The sequence below is a fragment of the Cheilinus undulatus genome, linkage group 9 (assembly GCF_018320785.1).
Source record: "Cheilinus undulatus linkage group 9, ASM1832078v1, whole genome shotgun sequence".
NCBI classification, from domain to species: domain Eukaryota; kingdom Metazoa; phylum Chordata; class Actinopteri; order Labriformes; family Labridae; genus Cheilinus; species Cheilinus undulatus.
In genome coordinates, this window is record NC_054873.1 from 13,843,827 (window position 1) to 13,862,039 (window position 18,213).

At 38.6% G+C, this 18,213-nt stretch overlaps 1 protein-coding gene across 1 annotated transcript; it reads right to left on the bottom strand.

Moving 5' to 3' along the window:
- Positions 1–2,668: 2,668 nt before the first annotated feature.
- alx1 (ALX homeobox 1) lies at positions 2,669–11,785 on the bottom strand. The gene is given in 4 exon segments (XM_041796413.1): positions 2,669–3,010; positions 9,917–10,045; positions 10,414–10,718; positions 11,563–11,785. Coding segments are annotated over 4 exon segments (999 nt in total).
- Between the last annotated feature and the right edge of the window lie 6,428 nt (positions 11,786–18,213).

Below are 18,213 nucleotides of genomic sequence, written 5' to 3' on the forward strand. Positions count from 1 at the left end.
TCTTGCGTACAGCCAAGACATGTTTTTTTTCTTTTTTTGACCAAAAAGCTTTTCCTGCTTGATTCTAACATTAAATGTAAAACCTTCATGTAGAAAATGTAAACAAAGGCACTTCTACTCTGCTTCATCTGACACTGACAGTAGTAGTAGTAGACATAGTCAGTCTCATTTGATTTGTACCTCATATAAAGGCATCAGGATAAATCTCTGTCAGCAACACAACCAGTTAATAAGACCTCAAAGTAGGTTAAGTTAGGGCTGGGCAATATTGACATTAAACAATATATTGGTATATTTTCAAACAAGATATAGTGTAAGGCTATATCAATACGTTAATGTCGACTGAATGAAAAATAGATGCAAGGCCTAATGGTTAGTAAAGCAGTTGGTTACAGTAAAGTCGCACTCACATTTGGGTCAGTGTCAGTGCCCATACCATGCTGAATCAAGCTTGTTCCCCCTTTTCTAGTCCCCCTCTGGCCTGCACTCACCCTGCTCCAAGTCCAACCAGGCCTGAGCGCAGGGACATTATCGCACTTTAATATGACCTGTGCTGTTTCCAAGTTGCGTGGTCTTACAGAGTCATGCAATGGAGAAATACACAAACATGATAGTAACTTCACTCATTTTGTGGCTTAGTTTGAGTCTCTTTGGCCAGCAACGGCTCTCTAACACTCTCCCATTGTTTTAAATTATTGTTAAGTGGAACGGCTGTATTGATTATATGTCATGTCAACATTGCGCACCCCTGCTTGGGGACCTAGCATGCTTATGCATGGCACTGATTGCTTCATGTGAGTGCACTCTAAAAATCTCTGATGCTGATATGGGTTTTTGACAGCACGATCTATTTGAAATGTTTAGGCAAAATACTGAGTTTGCATTTAATTTATTTAATTTTATTTAGAACCATTTTACTACTATAATTGGTGGTATCTCTGTGTGTGACTGTGTCAATCTGCACAACACACCGTTACTCCAATTGTCCTTGAAACCTCTCAGAAGACTTCATAGGTGTACTGGTTTGAAACTGGTGCCATAAAAATCCTAAATATGTACAGATTTTCAATAAAATCCCAAAATGTTGTGAGAGTCAGCAGCTTTCACCTGGCAGGTGGGCCGTATGATGGTTTGTTAAAGTTTCACACAAAAGTGCATGCACAAAAATTTTGTAAATAAGTCAAAAAAGCACAGCTATAATAATCCTCCTATTGTGTTTTTGGCCTATCATTGCATATACGCACTGCAACGCAGAGACACTGAGCCATTATGCAGTTATTTGTGGGGGAAAAACACCCCTTTCCATGCAAATTGGCCTAATTGCATTAAGCATTTAATGATGGGCATGGTACTACCACGGTATTAATAGAGTAAAGATTAGCCTACTGTCTGCAAGAGCTGATGGAAGTGCGGTGCAGTGTTTATGACGCACAAACTTTCCAGAGATCAGTAAACAATGTCACCTCTATATGACTTTAAAATAAAAGATTATAAATGATGTGTAAATAAGGTTGGTAAATATTACTTTGATATTGCTATTACTTAGCCATAAACAGGAGTTAAATCAGTCTGACACTCCCAGCTGCTTTATTTGTCCATGTGTGGCACCATTACCCATGACAAGATGTGTTTTCTTATGCATGAGAGGGCACTTAATCAGAGAGGTGCTTAAGTGTAAATATCTATATTGTCTTTAATTTAACGCACTGTCTGTTATTCCAAATATTTAACATGGACTGTCTGAATCCATGCGGGTGAGTTTTGACACACCTGTTGAGGGAGCAGGATAAGGAAACAGTGCTGCACAGAGCACTAGTTTATATAATTAGTGAAAATCAAAAGATATGATACCTGTTTGATACCACAGCAACAGAAATTGGCACCCAGTTTTGGGTGATTTTGAGTCTAAATTGCATAAATACATTGCAAACAATGGTGTTGGGTGAGGCTTCTCAGTTAACATGAGAAATTCAAGGCTAAAATTGTCTGTGAAAAGAATATTATCCCAGCAGATATCCTAGTGGTAACAAGACTGAGATAGCACAGCTTTTTTTTTGTTTATGTGTGTCATGAAATTTTGCTTACATATTATGATGCCAGTGACAAAGGGGAATTAGAGTTGAGTCACCCACATACAGTAATCATACAGCCTGATGTTACACACTACTGTGACAATAAAAAATCATAAACATTAAGATATGATTTTAGGTCCATATTATCCAGCCCTAGTTTAACTTACATTTATGTCCAGATGACTTCCACATTCATTAAAGTCTTTGGCTTCTTGATAAGTTTTCTGACATCCGTTCCAGCCTTCTGTAGATATGACAAGGCAGATTGTTCCACAAATATTATGTCTTTAAAGTGTGTTGCAGCTCCAGCAGATTGACTTGAAGCTGTAAGACTAATCAGGAATAATGACACATTCTTTGTTTGAGTACTTTGTCCAGGCCCCATTTTCCTACTAAATCAATAAACTTTGGTCTGAATTGCTTATGATAAAGCAATAAAGCTGACTGTCGTTTACAGCAACAAAAAAGTGACATTTAGCTTTTAAAATGTTGTTAGAGCTGTGCTTTGAGAGACAGATTGTCCTGTCACCCCCTTAAAAATGGAAATGTTAGGAATTATCTTTCCATACTTTATCCAGACTTCCCAGGAACCCCGATCACATGGCCCATGAGATGTTGGCCGTGTGCTCCTTGGCTTTCATGCGGAGCACGGCGATGCTTGACGAGCGCCTCTCAAACTCTGGCTTGGTCTCAAAAGCGTGGTGACCGTTGGCAGCCGGCGTAAGGAGGGAGTCTGCGCTGAAGAAGTTGTTGAGAGAGACGTGGCTGAACTGGTTCTGCTGGTTGGGGAAGCCCACGTAGCCGTGGTCGGCTGCACCGGCGGCAGATCGAGGGGAGTGTGAGTAGGAGGTGACGCAGGGAGGGGAGCCTCGGGGCAGCATGCAGGAGGAGACCACTGAGCTGGCAGGGGAGGGGCTTGGCCACAGGTTGTTAGGAATCTGTTGGAGGGAGAAGATCTTAAACATCAAAAACATTGATAAATTTGAACACACTTTATAGTTTTATGAGGGGAATTTATGAGTTTAAAGAGTATGTGTTTTCTTGAAGCTGCATGTTTGGACTGATCCATGTTCAAACTGTATGTACACATTCTGTATGTAGGAGAGATTAGGGACCATCACAACAAATCTTGCTCCTTAAATGAGAAACAGGCTGGAGAGATGTCACTCATACTACACACACACTACCAAAACAACACCAAAACAATGCCAGCCCCTCCCTTTTCTGTGTGAAAACATTCCAAAGATATGAACAGCAGTCAATGGGAAACACTGGGTCAATAGGGATTTTAAAGTTTAGAACATGAAAATTGTACGGTTAAACAGCTATTGAAAGCCAGAATCTATTGGTCAGTGAGATAGAAATATAATAGGTCATTTGTGAAAAAAAATCTTACATCATGAAATAAACAAAATTTTAGATGAATGTGTTAATAAAAAGCTGATAAGAGGCAGACAGACTTCAGCTCCTGCTATCACAAAGTTTCACCAGCTGTTCCTATGGACAGGGTTTCCCTTCACTAGCCTGAAGTCATTAAGAACACAGCACCAGTCCAATATTTGCCTGCTTTACTCCTCTCTAGTTTCAGCCAAAAGACACAGAACTCTTCTTTGACACTCTTCCGTCATCTGAGAATAGCAAAACCTGCCTTAAATTATGGCTTTTTAATTGTTTAGCTAGCTTTTAATCTGCAAGAGTAGCTTACGTAGCTCAGTTGCTAACATAGCTCACTAGCTAATGTAGCTAAAACTAAGCTCACAAAGCAGCTTTGTCAACTTAGCTACGTGAGCTTCCATTGCTCAAATTGCTAAAGCTAACTTAGCTACATTTTCTTATGTAGTAATGTTAATCATGTATCTAGCATAGCTATTCAACCTTAGCTAAAGCTAACAAAGCTAAAGTGAGCCACTGTTAGTGTAACTACTCCTGAAACTGAGTTACATCATTTAATCTCAGATTAGACCATTGACCTTCTTCTCCGTTTATATGAAATGTTGCCTAGTCCGTAATGTTTGCAGTGTGGTCGTTTTTATGATTTTAACTACCAGACTTTGTTTATGAATAAAGTTGAATATATAAAAAAATAAAACTGGAAATACACTGTACCAGCAAATTTCTTTATAAGTTCTACATCAATAAATCTCCCAGCATCTGTACAAATGAATCAAGTTTCTCCACAGAAATGCCAAATTGGGCTTTTACTTTGAAAAGCACAAACTGGAAATGTAACAATTTGTCTTGGCCTGTGACATATTCTACCATTGTGGACATATATATCTGCCAAAATATAGTAAACATGACTCTCTTATAATTTCCTGTCTATTTTGGCAGAGAGATGCACGTGGCTCTTGGTAAAAATAGGTGAGGCTTCTATTTTCTAGACCCATGGTTCTCAACTGATGAATCAGGACCCAAAAGTGGGTCACAGAGCTTTTTCAATTGTTTGCAGATATGTATTAGGAATAAGAAAAGTTGGGGTAATGCATCTATGTTGCATGGCTATTTTTAGAGACAGCTTATGCTGGTTCCCAAAAGCCATCAATGACATAAGGAGTAGAAGTGTAAAGTTTCATTATATGATAGAAGTTTAGCAAAGCAGGACATAAATGTGACACAAATGCTTAAAATATTGGTTCCTTTTTCAGATAAATGACACCAAGGTAAAATGTGAGGCCACAGAAAAAACATACAGTCATGTTTTATACTATCTCAGAACAAAAATATATCACTCTTTATCATATCAGTTTGGATGGCTGAATTTTTGGGGGATCGGGATCTGAGGCCAGACAAGTTGAGAACCACTGCTCTAGATTACTGGTATGTGAGATACATAATTGTCCACAAAAGATGTGGCACTCACAATGGCAGTCTGACATGTTAACATGTACGCTGAAATGAAAATCAAGCCATCACAAAGCCAACGTGCATCCTCCACGCGCCCAGTCTGAAATGGCTAAAGATGGGGCCTGTTTCCAAAAGCCGATGCAACTATCCTGAACATACATCAACTACAGGGGTGCCTAAAATTTTCACTGATTCTGAAAAATGTAAAAATATGGGACCTCTTTGTTATTCCTCACCTTTAGTTTATTATAAAACCAGTCCATTATAGGTGAAGATGTGCACATAAAGGGAAAAAAACAGCATTCTTCTATGCTTTCCCTACTTGGCCCTGGTCCCCCCTGGATCCACCCCTGGTCAGAATGAAGGACAGGGAGAAAATACACATCTCCACCTTGAGACACAAAACAAAAGCAAACTGCACAGAGCTTTTTAACTTTATAGGAGTTTTAGTGCTTGAAGGTTATTAGTCTGATGTGCTTCTTAAATGGGGTTTGGAGATGGAGCACACAGAGGAGCAAATGTGCATGATTCATGCTGCTATTTTCTGCTGCAATCCTTTTGTCATTAGTCACTCGGGCGTTATGAATCTTGATATTGTTTTAGTTTGGTTGTTGGTATGTTTTATTAATTTATCTAACCTTTTACACAAATGTAGTTTCAAATGTTGTGAAACTGTTAGAACTTTTATTAGTACTGTTTCTGTTGATCACACTGTGATATAAATGAAATATTGTGACACTATGCTTGTAGAAGGAAAAAGCAGACACTAATCAGTGAGGTATGATGGTTTGAATACATTTTAGATATCAGCACCACAAGACTAGTCTAAATTTACTATTGATACATTTGCACCGCTATGCCGTGCCAGGATTGTTTGCTCGTTTTTTGAACAGTAAGTCATGCACTTCTAATTACACACAGCCAGTTCAGGGAACGGATCAAGTAGAAGCAAATAGAGTCAGTAAGAGACTTACAGAGAAAGAAAAAGTCTCCTAAAGTCTCCTACTAATGACATCTGAATGTTTTCACTGACCGTGCATGATCATGTGACCAGGTTCAAAGTTACGAACTCTAGTCACATGATTTTGTTTTGATTTAGTTTACCAACACTTTAAAGAAAAGTCTATCAAATAGAAGTGAAAAGACTACATACTACCTGAAAAGTTAAAGACTTGTAAATGTTATGCAGTGTACTGCATACACATTTCCCAAAAAACCCTTTGGGTTTTGTGAATAATTCATTAGTGAATTTCTTACCAATTTCATCTGTCTTCATCTTTCCTTTATAATTCACTTTTATGTGCACTTCAGCGTTTTTAGAGCTGCTTTTGGAAACAACCTTTAAACTTTGGCATGAAAATAGTTTATTTTATTCTTTGAGGATCCAGAATTTGGAGTGGATTGAATTTATTAATCCAATCCTGGCAGATTCAGATGCTCCCTCCCTCTCTCTCTTTGAAAGGGAACATCATAACTTTGAACTTCTACGGATCTTGTGTTAGTTAAAATAATAAAATATTATTTTGTTTGATGTAATACGCAAGAAAACTAATGTTTAAAAGATTAGCAGCAGAAGTGGACGCATGCACTGTAATGTTAGATTATACTGGTATTTTTATAGGTTTATATCTGTGTATTTGTAAGGTGACAATGGTGCATGGATGCATGCAGATGAGAGTGAAGGATGGGCGGACTGTATCAGAACAGTGATACGCATGCAGCTTCAAACTTTTCTTGCAGAGCCGTATACAAAAAAAGGAATACTGTGTATTCTACTTCTCAAGAGAGAGCTGAGTCCATAAAAACAAAGGAGCAGAACAAATGTCAACCAAACATGTGTTTTGGTTCATTGAGTCAGTTTGTAGAAACCGAAATGAATGAGTTTAATACAGTTTTAAAAGAGAATATGGCAAAATTTCCATACAAAATGCATATAAAGGAAGATTTTGTTACTTTCTTTACTTCTCTGTTAACATATAAAGGGTGCTGACAAAAATGAATGTAAAAAGGGTAGATGTCATAAGCTAAAGCCTCAGTCTATACCTCTTCAGTCTTGTTTAGTTGCTTGTTCATCTTTTGTTTTGGTTTTTTTTGCAAAACAGACTTAATTGAAGGTTTATTCATAATCATCCTACCAGTGTATTTGAGTTCTTTGTCTTGAAAATGACAGAAAAAAACTAAATTAAAATCAATAAAAAGACAGTTATAAGATAGAATGCAGTTTATTTTTTCCTGGATGATTTTCTCACCAACATAACTAAAAATAAACATTTTAAAATGCATAACTCTGCTGGTGTCCTGTGACACGGTCTCTCTCTAAAGCGGCCACACTAAAGCACTCATGGGTTTGTTTGTTTTTTTTTTTAGAGACATTTTTCTGCACAAAAACTCTAAAATTAGGGATGCACTGTAGTAGAATTTTTACCATATCCCAAATTCTAATACCTACAATATATAAAACTGATATATACTGATGCTGGTTTATAAATGACTTAAAACTTCAGTCCTTAAAGCACATTTTAAAATTTAGGAACAAACAAAGAAAACCCTCAGTCCTCAGAACAAACTTCACAGTTTAAAGTAGTGCTTCACAACTGGTGTAGCGTCAGGACTCACCATCATGCCCTTAACAAAAAACTGTAATTGAAGTTCTTACATTCTGCACTCATAATTTGAGTTTTTAATAAAAATGGTGCAATTTGGATTAAAGCTTGCACAAAAGATGCAATAAAACAAAGGGATTTGCCACATCCTTCAAAATAAAAGAACATCATAGAATTTTTGCCTCTGATTTTATTTTTCAGCCATATATCCACGAGCCACTGAAAATGGCTTTGCGACCCACTTCTTGGTCCCGACCCAACAGTCAGGAACCAGTGATTTAAAGGATGAAAGGAGAGAAGGACTTCAGCTGACTCAGGTTTGTTGGTTTTGTCTAAAACTCTGCAAACTTAATTGCACATACAGCCGACATTTACCGCAGATACAGGCGGATTTTTTCAGCTGATACACTGGTTGCAAATATCAGCACAGTTTTACATCCGTCGATACCCACATCCTGCTAATTGTATCTTGCATCCATATCTAAAATGCCTTTTACCTGCATTGTGTTTGGATTGAGACTATACATTTAGAGATATTAAGAAGGACAGAGTGCCCAGAGATGACAGGATCATATCTGTCAGCGTACAGGACAAGTCTACAGCACTGATTTTTTATGTCAGCAGAAAATGCATGAACTGACAGCTACAGCACATTCAGAAACCATTCACTTCATGCAGATCATTTGATCTGATCTGTCAAGATTTCAATCAAACTGAGACGTCATGCCAAGCAGCATGTAAACAGTGTGCAAATTCATTTAAATGTACTCAATAAAAGTACATCACAGAACTGTGCCATTTTTTTTTTTCCCCTCTGAAAATAAATTTCACATTTCTATGGCTCCCAAATATTATTATAAGTAATACAATAGAGAAATTAATGCTCCGAAATGTCTCTGAAATTTTGTATAAACAATTCCAGATGGATTTTATGTGACTAACAAGCATAAATGCAACATTAAAATAGACCATAATGACTGTTGCACAGCACACTGGTGATGGGAATTTGCTCTTTTTAGTGATCTGGAACATTTGGCTAGGTGCAGTAATAAGAGTTGACTCTTTCGGCTCCCAGGCGGCTCTGTATCTGGTGTTTTGGCTTTAACAAATCAACCAAAATTAGCAATGTTTCACAGATTTATCTGCCTATATATTACAAAAAAAAAGTCCATTATAATTAAACCAGCCCATTTACTTCCCATAATAACTCTGTTTTACATGATATTAATTATAAAATATTGATGTTACCGCTTGCCATCAAGCAGTGGGTGTGCCTGTGGCCAAGCGGTGTACCATAAAGATCATCCCTTTATTCTGTGGTGTATTTAACTACACCAAAAAAAAAAGAGGAAAAGAGAAAAAGAGTCCATTCCTATTGTTCTCGGCTCTTTGAACCAGCTCGGTCACAAACAGCACAGGACACGACCTAAAGCCAAAGTCAGGCTTACAGAAAATTAAATCCAAAAAGCCACAAACCAATAGTGGGCTCTGACAGCTCTATAAATTTCCTTTGTATCATGGAAACATGGTCATAGTTTATGAGACAGCTTTGACAATGTGTCCCTGAAAATGAGCCACCAATAAGAAGTCCAACAAGCAGAAATATTGGCTAAAGCCTCTGTGTTAACAAAACAAGACAAACCCTTTAAAAACCACAAGAATGCAGCCCATGTCCACTGCATTTAAGGAGACAAAACCCCACCCAGTGCCAGCACAATTACACACAGGACGGTCCATTTAATGACAGAAATCTGGATCAGCTGGAAGAAAAGGGCATGGCTGGTATCCAGAGGTATCCATCAGAAACATATGTGGAGAAAATGTGGGACTACATTTCTGACCTGGTGTTGTAACGAGGCAAAGCAGAGCCTGAACTTGGACTTTCCTGACATCTGCCTCTTTAAATTCAGCTCACAAGCTTCTTCCTGTAAGCTGAAAACATCAACATACAGCCATCCAAGGCTCCGGCGTGTGTATCTGCACCACACTGAGGCCTAATCTCAGTTTGTGATAGGAAACACCCTTCCAAGGGACAAACTGACACTGCGCGTCTCCTCTCACCTCATCTTGAACATGACCTTTGTTCCAAACGGCAAGATGGATGCTCAGCTAACATGAAATCTGATATAAGACCATTCATTTCAGCCGTGACACCTCACACAGGCTCTAATCAGCGTCGAGCCTCTTATCTGAGGATGGCTTTCATAATAAGTGATGAATGGAGCAACAATGACAGGCGCTGATTTATGCAGCTTTGGGAGTTTTTTGGAAGAGAGGACTTAATTTGGATGAAGAATGACGCATTACGCACCAGTTTATGTTTGACGAATGGATTAATACTCCCATCAGAGGGTCATTTAAAATTGAAAATATAAACTATAACTATAAAAAGCTTGCCTGTGTGTAGCTGTCGGTCCTCGGCAAGACTGATAGATCGTAGGTGGCTGCGAAGTGAGTTTTGGCTTGTTGAATCTGACCGTAGCGCTCTCTTTTCCTCCATTTTGCGCGTCTGTTCTGAAACCAAACCTAAACGGGAAAAAGGGATAGAAAATAAAATGTGACAGAGAGAAAATCCACAAAATGATTCGATCAAACCGTGTCATTTTGAAGGCAAGTCCTCATTATTTTAAACGAGCAAAATCCGTGCGTAAATATCTAAAAGTGTGAAGCGTAAGGTAAAACATAACCATCTTTTGGAAACATACATTTTAAAAATTTGATGAAAAAAAAAGACATATAAATGGTTTTGGGTGCTGGGTGTTTTCATTTGGCTGAACAGCTGAAGTTGGATTTTTACGATACACGTAGCCAAAGCACCACACAGGCCCTACACATTTTAACGCTTCTTTTTACATTTATTTTATGGTTTCTCTTCCCGGGAGATTGAACTGTACCTGCACTCTGGCCTCTGTCAGTTCCGTCCTCATGGCCAGCTGTTCCCTCACGTAAACATCTGGATAGTGCGTTTTCTGAAACACTTTCTCCAGCTCCTCCAGCTGCGCGCTGGTGAACGTGGTCCTGTGTCTCCTCTTCTTGCTGCTGGACACGTTGCTGTCACATTTGTCCCCCATGTCGTCTAAATCTGTTTTCTCCGGGCCTGACGTGACGGGAGAGGCCCGCAGAGTGCAACAATTGTCCATGGACCGGCCCAGGTCCGAGTGCAAAGTGTCGTCGTCTGTTTTTGGCACACCGTAATTACCTGAAAGGACAAATCAGACATGTGTTTAAACTTGAAACCCCAGGAAGATCTACTGTGACTCTTAAAGCATAAAAATAAACAAGGGAAATGGAAACTGCAGCCTCCAAATCATCGGAGTGTTTTACTCTCAAATAACCACAATTTTCCATTACCAAAAACACATTTTAACGTCAAATATCAGTGAAGACGTGAAATAAAACTCCAAAAGGACACAATTAGGGAAAACAAATAAAAATAAGAATCATTTAAAGACACAAGATATTTAAACTTCCTAAGAAGTCTCTCAAACTCCCACCTACAGATTAGGGTTGGCCGATATGGACAAAAAAAATATATATTTCTATATTTTTAGCAGAATGATGATACACAATATATAGAGAGAGTTTATTGGTAAATAAATGTTTTAAATAAATTCAATTAAAGCCAAATCCAAAGGATCCAAATGCCCAAATGTCACAATGACACTTTTACCTTTACTCAGTATGCGCAAAGATATAAAAATAAATCAATTTTTGGAGAAAATAGACCCTAAAATAAAATAAAATAAATCAGTAAATTCCTGATATAGCCTTAACAGTTCAGATAAATCGTATCGTAGTCAATAAGCATACTCCTATCAGTGGCTCTTTTTGCTGAGCATCAAGCCTGCTCTGTTTATTTTCATCAAATCAACATAAAGTATATTGATAAACGGTGTCTTCTTACCCTATCGCTCACTCAGAAATATATCTATCTTAAAACTTCGATTAATCCCAAGCCTTGATACAGAAGTAGAATAGTGCATGTACAATGTCATTATTTATGCGCAAAGAGTAGAAAGTTGCAGAATCTCGCTTTTACGCACCGTTCTGGTCTCCGCAGGGCGACGAGCGGTGCTCTCCGCTCTGCAGCCCGTAGGCCTGCACACATTTCGGGGAAGACTTAGAGAAGTACTGCGCCCCGTCCAGGCTCTCCATGACTTGCTCCATGTAGTAATCGCTGGCCTTCATCGCTTGGCTTTTCAACGCAAACTTATCCTCCATGTACTCCATCACCTTAATCCGCTCGCTTTAACCAAATGTCACCATGAAAAAATGAATCTAATCTCCTTTACGCGCAGACGAGCGCGTCCTAATGCAATAATTCGCCAATGGAGCTAATTTGCTCTGTGTTGAAGGCACTACTACGTCTTTATAGCGCCAAAGAGAATGAGATCCTTAAAGAGTTCCCCCCTCAACCACCACCCACACACCCACCCCTCCTCTCTGAATATGAAGCAGCAGCAACTCCTCCCACGAGCTGAACCCAAACCCAGAAGAGACTGTGGATCCACGACGAGTCAGAAAGGAGACAATCAGAAGTGACTTTAATTTACAGCCTGTTTACAAATCAGCCAACGAGGCCATCATTCATACACTACTACTGCTGCTGCACGACTGAACGCCGGATTTAACCTGAGGCTGGGGGGGACTTCAGGTGCCATCTCTGCTGAGATTTAAGCTCGTTTTTACGGTTAAAGTCAGCTGAAAATTACCTAACCTTTAACTTTTACCTCGTAGAAATAGACAGATTTACTGGGAAAGATTTAAAGTTGCGTCAGTAAATATTCACGTGAGCTCAGCGTTAACTGCTGCCTTATATTCCACAATAGTCAGGCCATGCAAATCTGGTACACTTCGTTTGTCGAGGCCCGACAAAACACGGCTTTATTGATCGTCAGAGGAAAGGCCCTACATATTTCCCTCAATAAGCATTTGAGAGCATTTTTAATAGGTGTATAATTGATTAAAATCGACTGGAAACTTTTTATTTTTAATTTTTAATAACGTTTTTGTCATTTCAATAAAATAGCATTTTACGCATGGGAGCCTCCAAAAAGATTTATTTTTCTCTGAAATGAAAATTAAATTAAAAAAATAATAAGTCTTTTAATTTGCACGTCCACGCAGGCCCATACCTTGACGAAGAATACAAAAATGATTGTACTGCAAAATAAATGTTGATGATAAAATACAGAAAATTTGGCAAAGAACAAAAATGTGTGACGTCTAGCGCTGTATTTCCGTTGTATCCGGCATGCAACATTTCTTTGACAGTTCTCTATAAAAGATATGAACCTCCCCTGGTGAAAAGATGTTCAATAATCTTGACTCATTGGGAGTGAATGACGACGCACTGGATGGTTTTACGCACGCCTGTCCACTAAACGCTGTTCATTGTCCAACTGAAATTCGAGTTCTGGATGCAAAAATATGACTTCTGTAACATGATTTCGTCATGATCTATTTGCTTTAGATAGATATATTTTTTCTTTCAGTTTAACAAGAGCTCAAATTGCACGCTGGGAACGGAAACAAAGAGGCAACCGCTGCCATGTCGTTGCCATGTACTTTTCATGGTCCCTGCTGTGATCCCATGTTGGTTACAAATTCCTGATATACTGGAGACAAAAAAAACCCTCAACATTTCAATTTGTTGTACACAGCATAACAAGAGGAAATGGCTAATGTGAATGGATGGATTGATCTGAGGTGTTACTTCTTTGTAAGGGGAAGAATATTCTTTAATTTAAGAACACAAAACTTGAATTTATTTGCAAGTATGGCCAAACAGAGAGCATATTTCTATGTTCAGATCAGATCAGATCAACTTGATCATGTTTGAATTTGTCATTTGTGTTTCAATTTTTATTGTCCTGTAAAATCTTCATGTTCACGTTACTTCATAAATTAAGTCACATCACACATTTGTGTTTTTATTTAAAACAATAAAAAAAATAATTAAAACAAATTCTGCAGTGTGTTGGATCACTTTCACAATTTAAACTTTGTCTAAATAAAGTTTGAAAAACACAAAATATCTTAAAATGATAAGTCCTTCAAGTATTAGCTCTTTGTTGTAAAAAAAAAAAAAAAAAAAACAACAACATTGTGGCTATGAAATATAGTTTTAATATCTATCAAAATATACTGAAAGAAGATCTAGGGTATGACCATATAGATAATATCTCTATATAGTTTTATTTCTTTAGTTTACAAAATACACTGCAGACCTATTTCTCAGGAAGAAAAGTGTTTACATCAATACGCCTCCTGATTACTAGATATTTTACTTGAAATGTTCAGGCCAAACTGGATTGTTTTATTAAATTTGATTTAATTTAGTAGCACTTATACTAGTAGTAAAAAAAAATACTGATATTGATACCGTTACAACAATAGAAGTCCTAGACACCCATGTTAGATAATTTTATGTTTTTATTAAAAATAATTGCATTCAAACTCCTGCATTCTGTCTAAATTGGACATTTGCATTGACAACATTCAAAAAAATAATTTGGGCTGCTTCTCGCCAAGTAAACCCACTTCATCAAATGTTGCTACGCTTTTGTACAATTTAGACAGTCCTCTCTCTCCTCTGGCTGAAAATATAACAGAAGATCAGTAAGTTTCTAAACTTTTTTACCACAGATCATAAAAATAATGGAGTTTTAATCTTTTAAAACATCTGGTATGTAAGAGAAAAGGAAACTTTTTTACAAGTGAGACAGTGTGTGTGACTTTATACGATGTGGCTGCGACTCAGTGGTACAATCAGCCATCTGTGGGACCCGCAATTCCTCCAGTCACATGTCTGAGTGTCCTTGGCTAAGACTCCTAATCCCACACTCCTAATGTGTGGTATCAAACCGGTTTCAGTATCATTTAATTTTTAGAGTTACAATTCTTGTATTGTGACAGCCATTGGCTATTTCATTAAATAACAAATTCCAAATAAGTTGGGGAACTTGGTAAAATATTAATAAAAACAGAATGCAATGGTGTGCAAATCTAATAAACTCATGTTTTTATTCACATTAATCAACATATCAGATATTGAAACTGAGACATTTTTCATGTCATAAAAATTTTTTTAGTATATTTTAAACGTGATGGCAGCAAAAAGCGGGGATGGGGCAACAAAAGGCTGGAAAAGTAAGCAGTAATAATGAAAATCAGATGGAGGAGCATTTTGCAACTAATTAAGTTAACTGGCAACAGGTCAGAAGCATGACTGGGTGTAAAGGAAAATTTTAAAGAGGCAGAGTCTCTCAGAAGTAAAGATGGGCAGAGGTTCACCAATAAACAAAAATCTGCATCTTAAAGTTGTGGAACAGTTTCAGAAAAATGTTCCTCAATGTAAATCCTGAAGACTTTGAATTTCCCACTGTCTGAAGTCCATAACATCATCATAAGATTCAGAGAATCTGGAGAAATCTGTGTCTGCAAGCGACAAGGCCAAAGGTCAATATTGAATGCTCATGATCTCCGGGCCCTCAGGCAGCACTGCATTAAAAACCGGCTTAATTCTGTACTGGAAATCACTGCATGGACTCAGGAACTCTTCCGAAATCATTGACTGTCAACACAGTTCGCCTAACATCCACAAATGTATGTTAAAGATGTTTCACACAAAGAAGAAGCCACATGTGAACATGATAAAGAAACGGTGGCTTCTTCTCTGGGCCAACACTCATTTAAAATGAACTGAGGGAAAATGGAAAACTGTTCTGTGGTCACATTAATCAAAATTTTAAATTCTTTTTTTGGAAACCACTTGTTATCAGCGCACTGTTAAATAGCCTGCATCTCTGATAGTATGGGGTGCTGTTAGTGCCTATGTTATGGGCAGATCACACATCTGGAAAGGCACTATTAATAAAACAGAGGTTTTAGAGCAGCATATGCTCCCATTCATACAACGTCTCTCTCAGTGAAGGCCTTGCATATTTCAGCAAAGGCATGGCTTTGCAGTAGAAGAGTCTGGGTGCTGTACTGGCCTGCCTGCAGTCCAGACCTTCCACCAATAGAAAACACTTGGAGTATCATAAAATGAAACATCTGTTAAAGAAGACCCAGGAATGTTGAACAGCTGGAATTCTACATTGGACAAGAATGGGACAACATTCCTCTCCCAAAACTCCAGCAACTGGTCTCCTCACTTACCAGACATTTACAGACTGTTGTTAAAAGATCAGGGGATGGGGCACGCCGGTAGTCGAGTGGTTGGGGTGTGCACCATGTACGCAGGCGGCCCGTGTTCGAATCCGGCCTGCGGCACCATTTCCTGCATGTCTCTCCCCGCTCTCTTCCCTGTGTCCGAGTCTATCCACTGTCCTCCTATCTCTAATAAAGGCACAAAAAAGCCCAAACAAATCTTAAAAAAAAAAAAAAGATCAGGGGATGCTACACAATAGTAAACATGGCCCTGTCCCTACTTTTTTGACATGCATGGCTGCCATCACATTCAAAATGAGCTGATATTTTTCATGACATGGTAAAGTGTCTTAGTTTCAGCGTCTGATATGTTGTTTATGAGGGTTTATGAGATTTGCAAACCATTGCCTTCTTTTTATAAATATTTTACACAGTGCCCCAACTTTTTTGGAATTGTGGTTGTCAAAAAATACAGATTTCTAATACCAATAGGCTATAAAAATATCTAGATCTGGTTTGTGATGATTATCACCCAGCCCTTACAGGCAGATACACACACTGAATAGTCAGGAAAAAAAAGAAGAAGAGGAAAAGCCGTTCTTCTAGTTCTTCGTATTGGAGGATTCATGTTACCTCTAACCAAAGCTTATCCGCCTCCACCTCCACGTCTTCACATCTCGCAGCCACACCACCTGCCATGCACACCATGCGTGCAGCTTTGGTTCGCTCTGGGGTCAGTGGCAGTTACCTGGAGCTTCACGGAGCCACAGGAGAAAAAATAAAAATAAATAGGGTAGCAGGGGGGTGTCTTACTGCGCTTCTAAGATGACCTCGCACACTGGCTCACGCTGAGGAGAAAATGTGAAAAGTTCACTAAGGTTTGGTGGGACTTTGGCTGGAGACTCCCGCTGTATGGGTCTGTGAAGTTTGGAGGGTTCGGTCACCTTCAGGCCGATCTGTCAGACTCGTTCTGAAAGTCACACGGCAAATATGTCAAGTGAAAGACCAACATGTCATTTCAAATTAAAACTTAAAATGATGGTTTGACAACATGAAGCTGCATCATGGTCAAAACATGATTGAACTGAGCTTATTATTATTCATGACAGTTTTAACGTGTCTGATCAGAGTCCAATAAACCAACTAGAGCCAAAACGTGCCACTTCAGAAGGCACAAACATGACATCATGGTGCTCAAAGCCACCCCAGGGTCTAATTCAATCTACTGAAATGTCTTCAAACTTTGGCGAGCCACTAAACACAAAGACGAGCTGAGTTTATTTTCCCCAAAAGCCCAAATTTTTATGGAGCTTATGAATGTCATCTGAGCCTGCAGAGCTTTTGGCTCACAAAGCTGAATATAAGATATAAAAGTGAAAGCGGTGCATATTCGTGCTTTAAGAGTTTGTTTTGATTTTGTTTGTTTGTCTTTTTGTTTTTCCAGGAGTCAGGCGTTCCTGAGCGCTGACAGACTTCAGCGCTCCGTCACTTGACAAAGTCATCTGGGTTCATGACAATAAGTTAAACAAGTCACCTTAGACTGAAAGCAGAACTACGCCACTAGCGACGGCAGACTGAATCCAGATGCTGTGATACACAATAAAGACAATTATAATGACAGTAAAAACAGTCACAATAAAGGAATTTTTCCTCCTATAGCACTGAAGTTCATACAGGTTATATCAGCAGAGAAAACAGCAACATAACAGCAAGTATTAAACACTGTCATCATTTAAATTACCACATTAATTTACAGCAAGAAGCTCTCCATCCTTCTGTGTGGAGTTTGCATGTTCCCCTTGTGCATGGTGAGTTCCCCTCAGGTACTCCAGCTTCCTCCCATAGACCAAAGACATGCTTGTTGGGTTAATTGGTGACTCTAAATTGCCCGTAGGTGTGAGTGTGAATGTTTGTCCATGTATGTAAGCCTTGTGATTGGCTGAAGACCAGTCCATGCTGTACCCCTCCTCTTGTCCAACTGAAGCTGGGATCAGCTTTGCTTTGGTGACGGCCTCCTGTCAGCAGGGTCTCCTGCTCTTGTCCTGTCTGTCTGTGTTAATACAGGCAAGGCTGCCCACAAGAGGGGACAAAGAGGACAGCTTTCTGGGGCCCCTGGGGGGCCAATGAAGGTCAGCAAAATCATAGTCAATTGTTGAATTAATCAGTGATGACTATATTTTATTTTGACCTGAATGATAATCACTCTTACCAGAAAACAAAAAAACTTGTATTATTTGATGCCGTGGTACAATATAGTCTTTTTCAAGAGATGTAAACCTCTTACTAAACACCTTTTCCTAAAAATGATTAATGCAATGTTGATGGGCACATTGAACTAAACCAATTGGAAAGTAACGTCACAAATCAGGATCACAGAAAATAAATTAGAAGAAACTGAGACAACTTAAGTGAAGAAAATGGAATATTTGCAAAATGACACAAAATGGGCAACAAGTGGTAGAAATGGATTAAAAGTAGAAAAACTGGCAAAAACTTAGTTTAAAGTGACAAAGATGGGTTAAAAGTTGCAATAAAATGGC